Genomic DNA, 6,000 nt, shown 5'->3' on the forward strand with positions numbered 1-6,000 from the left:
AGTGGAGGTGCAGTCCTGTGAAGAGCAGGGGTGCTGACCTGGGGTGAAGAAGTGAGTGGATCTGCAGTCCTGTGAACAGCAGGGGTGCTAACCTGGGGTGAAGGAGTGAGTGGATCTGCAGTCCTGTGAAGGGCAGGGGTGCTGACCTGGGGTGAAGGAGTGAGTGGAGGTGCAGTCCTGTGAAGAGCAGGGGTGCTGACCTGGGTTGAAGGAGTGAGTGGATCAGCAGTCCTGTGAAGAGCAGGGGTGCTGACCTGGGGTGAAGGAGTGAGTGGAGGTGCAGTCCTGTGAAGAGCAGGGGTGCTGACCTGGGGTGAAGGAGTGAGTGGAGGTGCAGTCCTGTGAAGAGCAGGGGTGCTGACCTGGGGTGAAGGAGTGAGTGGAGGTGCAGTCCTGTGAAGAGCAGGGGTGCTGACCTGGGGTGAAGGAGTGAGTGGAGGTGCAGTCCTGTGGAGAGCAGGGGTGCTGACCTGGGGTGAAGGAGTGAGTGGAGGTGCAGTCCTGTGAAGGGCAGGGGTGCTGACCTGGGGTGAAGGAGTGAGTGGATCTGCAGTCCTGTGAAGGGCAGGGGTGCTGACCTGGGGTGAAGGAGTGAGTGGAGGTGCAGTCCTGTAAAGGGCAGGGGTGCTGACCTGGGGTGAAGGAGTGAGTGGATCTGCAGTCCTGTGAAGAGCAGGGGTGCTGACCTGGGGTGAAGGAGTGCATGGATCTGCAGTCCTGTGAAGAGCAGGGGTGCTGACCTGCAGTGAAGGAGTGAGTGGATCTGCAGTCCTGTAAAGGGCAGGGGTGCTGACCTGGGGTGAAGGAGTGAGTGGATCTGCAGTCCTGTGAAGAGCAGGGGTGCTGACCTGGGGTGAAGGAGTGCATGGATCTGCAGTCCTGTGAAGAGCAGGGGTGCTGACCTGGGGTGAAGGAGTAGGTGGATCTGCAGTCCTGTGAAGAGCAGGGGTGCTGACCTGGGGTGAAGGAGTGAGTGGATCTGCAGTCCTATGAAGGGCAGGGGTGCTGACCTGGGGTGAAGGAGTGAGTGGAGGTGCAGTCCTGTGAAGGGCAGGGGTGCTGACCTGGGGTGAAGGAGTGAGTGGAGGTGCAGTCCTGTGGAGAGCAGGGGTGCTGACCTGGGGTGAAGGAGTGAGTGGAGGTGCAGTCCTGTGAAGGGCAGGGGTGCTGACCTGGGGTGAAGGAGTGAGTGGAGGTGGAGTCCTGTGGAGAGCAGGGGTGCTGACCTGGGGTGAAGGAGTGAGTGGAGGTGCAGTCCTGTGAAGGGCAGGGGTGCTGACCTGGGGTGAAGGAGTGAGTGGATCTGCAGTCCTGTGAAGGGCAGGGGTGCTGACCTGGGGTGAAGGAGTGAGTGGAGGTGCAGTCCTGTGAAGAGCAGGGGTGCTGACCTGGGGTGAAGGAGTGAGTGGATCTGCAGTCCTGTGGAGAGCAGGGGTGCTGACCTGGGGTGAAGGAGTGAGTGGATCTGCAGTCCTGTGAAGGGCAGGGGTGCTGACCTGGGTGGAAGCCGGGCCCCCCTGTCCCTAGGCGCAGGCCCCGTGCACAGCCCTTGTCCCTCCATGGCGGCCGATCGCTCTGGTCCCTCTGTGAAGCTCTCCTCGTTTATTACCCCGAGGGGAGCTGCGGGGAGCACGGCCCCCGAGTGAGGGGCGTCGTGTTAAGGGGCGCCCTCGCCCGCCTCGCCCCCTGCCTGCGCCCGGGACCTCGTCCTGGCCTCCGCCGGCCTGGAGGCGCCAGGCCTCTCAGGGCTGCACTGGGCCCCACCCGACCTCCGCAGGGGGCGGCTCTGCGGCGCTGGTGCGCATGCGCCGCCCGGCTTTCCACGTGACCCGCGCGCGTCCCTCCTCCCGGCGAGGGCTTCCTGGCCACAGGCGCAGGCGCAGGCGCAGGCGCGGACGCGGGCCTTGGATCCGGGTAGGTGCTGCGGGCCCGCGGCCCCTTCCACGTGGGGTCCGCAGCCCGCGGGCGGGGAGCGGGGCGGGCCGGCGTCTCTGGGTCTCGAGTGAGGACGGGGCCGCGTTCCTGACGGCCTGACCGCGGGGTCCGCTGGCCACAGGGTCGGGGCGCCGAGGAGCGGGACCCGGGCGGACGGGCTGGCGGGGCGGGGCGGGGGACGCGGCGGGACCCCGGGGCGGGGGTGGGGGGCGCTGGAGACCTCGCGGGGTGACCCGCGCTCCCCGAGCTGACCCGGCCCCTCTCCCCCGCAGCATGGCCGCCGCCTTCCTCCGGGCCGTGGTGGCCTCGGTCGTGGACCCTCTCCTGCGTGTGCGCCCGGGCCTGCCGGGCCTCGCCGGGCCCCGCGCCTGCTCCGCGTCCCCGGTGCTGGGCCTCCCCGGCCTCCCCGGGCCCCGCGCCTGCTCCGGGCTGCCGGGCCTCGCCGGGCCCCGCGCCTGCCCCGCGTCCCCGCTGCCCTCCTTCCTGCAGCCCGCCCTGGGGTTCAAGACCAAGGTCGTCATTAAGAAGCGCTGCCGGGACTGCTACCTGGTGAAGCGGCGCGGGCGCTGGTTCGTGCTGTGCAGGACCAACCCCAAGCACAAGCAGAGGCAGAAGTAGCCGGGCCGGCGGGGACCCCGCGGGGCCCAGGAACGTGTCCGCCCCCCCCCACCCCAACCCCGGGAAATAAAACCTGAGTGAGCCCAGCGCTGTGGACCTCGCTGAATCCGCGCCCTGAACCACTCCACTCCACTGCAGCCGGGGCCCCGTTAGGGAGGTCTTCTGTGGCTCTGAAGGAGCGGGGCCGCCTCCCTGCGCCACGTCGCGGGGTGGTGGCTCTTCAGAAGGAGAGGGGCTGCCTTTTGGGCAGCAGTGAATGGGTACACCCTGGGCCTGGGACCCTGGACGCAGTCATGTGCTCTGAGCTAGCAGGTTGATGTCTTCCACTGTCCTAGTGGACTTGCTCCTCAAAGACAGCGAAAACACTTCCTTAAAAAACCGTCCGTGTCTGGGACAGAAGCAGCGTGGTCCAGCGTCTAGGGAAAGCCTCGCCTTGCAGTTTGGGGCCTCCACTCAGGAAAGCACTAGATTTCAGGCCGTTGGGAGGCTACTGGTTCAAGACTAATGGGCTAGGTCAGGAGTTTGCCCTAGTGGTCGAGTGCTTGCCTCTAGCCTGCAGGAAGACACAGGTTCCATTCCTCAGCACTTACCTACAAACAGCCAGGAATTGTGCGGTAGCTCAAGTGATAGAGCTCTAGCCTTGAGAAAGCCCAAGAACCACACTCAGGCCCTGAGTTCAAGCCCTGGGATTGGCGGAAAAAAAAAAAAAAAAGACTACAGTGCTAGTTGGCCTTGTGGTTCCTGTGCAGCACACTACCCGTTTTACAGACAGGGGGCACAACTCATGCTTAGAGGCTATGAGGACCAATCTCACCAGGAGTGCCATGCATTTGGGGACATTTTCAGTGGACGCTGACAGTGAAGGGCTAGTTGGTAGAATTTGGGCACTTGATGCCATTTCCCGGGGTCTTGTGGTGTGGAGGGGTCTCCGTGTGGGCTGTGCGTTAACTGGTCACCTGGCAGTGAGGAGGAAGGCCTGTGCAGTGGTGTGCACTTCAGGGTGGCAGAGAACCCTGCGTCGTATGGAAGGTGGCTATGAGAGTCCTGGGGCAGCCAGGTCTACAGAGAACTCGGCCCCAGGAGCAGAGTCTACACCAGAACAGGCCCGACTAAAAGAATCCAAAGTGCAGAGTGAGGCCTGAGGGCCCTGCCTGCCCAGTGATCGGCTGGAAGCCGTCTCACTGGCCTCTGCTTCAATCTTGGTTGGTTGGTTTGGTGTTTTGATGCCTTCAACAACCCAGACCCTGTGCATTCTAGAAATACGCTCTGCCACCCAGCCACAGCCTGCCCCTCACCTGTTCTTGAGCCCGAGTCTCTTGTCACGATGGCCCCAGTCACCGGCTTGGGTCTGCCGTAGTCCATGTCACTGTTGTCTCCAAATCCTGACGACATATCCACAGATTCAATTCTAAACACCATCCCGTGTCTAGCTTCAAGTTGGCATGAATTTGGATGAATGCTGATTAACTCAATGGAAGTAGATTAAGTATGTATTTTAAATCACCTTAAAGTATCATTACTAGATACTATGTTGACATGGTTCAAAATGAGGAAGACACAAAAGGATCTAGTAAATTTGTCCCAGTCAAGACTCCATTCCATTCTACGACTGTCTTTCTTGGAGAATCCTTTGGCCCTATCCGGTGTCCTCTGAGGAACTCCTGTCCTTTCTCCACTCAGCAGTTGCTCTGCAATCTGAGGAGCCTGGGGGCCATGGTTCCTGCCCTGGGCTGCAGCTCCCAGGCTCTGGCTTCTGTCAGTTGAGATCCACTGGACAGGATATTGTAAGTGTTTTTTTTTTTTTTTGCCAATCCCGGGCTTGAGCTCAGGGCCTGAGCACTGTCCTTGGGTCCTTTTTCTCAAGGCTAGAGCTCTACCACTTGAGCCACAGCACCACTTCCAGCTTTTTTCTATGTATGTGGTACCAAAGAATTGAGCCCTGGTCTTTGTGCATGCGAGGCAAGCACTCTACCACTAGGCCAAACTCCCAGCCCTGTAAGTGATATTTTTTACTTGAGCATTTTTAAAAATCTACATGAACTTTTTCTTTATTGCTGACTTTTTCCTTTTGAAAACTTCATACTCAGATCAGTTCTTTTTCTCCAACTTGCCTCCCTTCATTAAGATGCTAGGCACCAGTGAAGAACTATAGACACAAGGGAGCTGTTTTGCATCTTGAGATAAATTGCAGTAGGCAGCCTCCATGTGAAGAACTGAGCCTCAGGGAACCAGCCTGGTCAGTCTCAGGGTTCCACTCACTCGGGGTCCTGCCTGGCTGGACACCATTGAAGCGCCATTGTCTTGTTAGGCTGCAGCTGCGGGTCTCCTGGGGTGGCACACCGGCAGGGAGCTCTGCAGTCTCAGATCATCTGGAAGTCAAGGTGTGGACCACAATTCTAATCTACACATACAACTGTTCTTTCGGTGATTCAGTGCAGTTATGGTCATAGTTGTTCACATTAATGAACAGACCCATTGTTTGAGACAGGATGAAGGAGTCTCCTGAGATGCGGGGACTCCACCTGTGATTCTTTAACAGTTACTCCTCAAGCTTTGTTTTGAAATCAGGTCCTGTGGTAAAGGCAGGCATGTGTGTAGGTTCTTTTTTTGTTGGTGGTGGTAGGTTTGAATTCTGGGCCTGGGCTTTGTCCTTGAGCTCTTCAGCTCAAGGCTACCGCCCTACCCCTGGGACCACAGCACCCCCTTCCGGTTTTCTAGTGGTTAATTGGAGATAAGAGTTTCACGTTCTTCAGTGCCCAGGCAGGCTTTGAACCTGGATCCTCAGATCTCAGCCCCCTGAGTAGCTAGGATGGCAGGTGTGAGCCATGGCGCCCCGGCTGTGTGTGAGGCTTCTTAGGTCAGAGCCTGCACGGAGTGCTGGCAGCACTCACTGTTTCAACGAGGTGTTCAAAACACAAAGTCTGTCCTCGGAAACATCCCTGGAAGGAGGCAGGATTCACATAAGCCTTTGACTAGGAGTTTTACACTTGACCTTTAGAAAGGCAGATGCTCTGTTTGCTTGAGCCTTTGGTGTTCTGGCCAGCTCTGGGAGCCCCTGGAGCTTCCCCGAGTGACTCCCCAAAGCTGTCTCCAGCTCCTTAGCCTCCCTCTCTGGATCCCCAGGGCACACAATTTGGAGAAGGAAAATGGATGGAGGCTTGCTTTAATTCTCCTGCATCTCAGAACATATCTGGCAATTCACAAAGGAAAGTAATCCTGGGTAGGTGAGGTGGCTCTGCTCTGTGGTGAGCAGATGGGGGGAAGTCCTGCGCCTGGAAATCTACACTGCTGGTCCCCTGCGCACTGACCTTTCCCGCTTCCCTCTCCAAGGTCTGGAAACCAGACTGGACAGGGGTATAGTCTGCAGGGGGACCTGGGATGCCCAAACAGGGTGACAGCCGGTCCTCAGAGGAGCCTGAGGATGGGCGAGGCCCCACACGGCCCCTC

General features: G+C 59.1%; 1 protein-coding gene across 3 annotated transcripts; it reads left to right on the top strand.

Moving 5' to 3' along the window:
* Positions 1-1,862: 1,862 nt before the first annotated feature.
* Mrpl36 (mitochondrial ribosomal protein L36) lies at positions 1,863-2,659 on the top strand. 3 transcript variants are annotated; one of them, XM_090331191.1, is made up of 2 exons: positions 1,863-1,914; positions 2,208-2,659. In XM_090331191.1, the coding sequence occupies exon 2, from the start codon at positions 2,209-2,211 to the stop codon at positions 2,551-2,553; it is 345 nt and encodes a 114-aa protein (XP_090187317.1). In that variant the 5' UTR covers positions 1,863-1,914; position 2,208; the 3' UTR covers positions 2,554-2,659. The 3 variants fall into 3 exon arrangements, with proteins under 3 accessions (XP_090187317.1, XP_090187316.1, XP_090187318.1); XM_090331190.1 differs by lacking the exon at positions 1,863-1,914 and adding an exon at positions 1,930-2,057; XM_090331192.1 differs by lacking the exon at positions 1,863-1,914 and adding an exon at positions 1,930-2,041.
* Positions 2,660-6,000: the final 3,341 nt, after the last annotated feature.

The sequence above is a fragment of the Megascapheus bottae genome, chromosome 4 (assembly GCF_031878675.1).
Source record: "Megascapheus bottae isolate mThoBot1 chromosome 4, mThoBot2.hap1, whole genome shotgun sequence".
Lineage (NCBI taxonomy): Eukaryota > Metazoa > Chordata > Mammalia > Rodentia > Geomyidae > Megascapheus > Megascapheus bottae.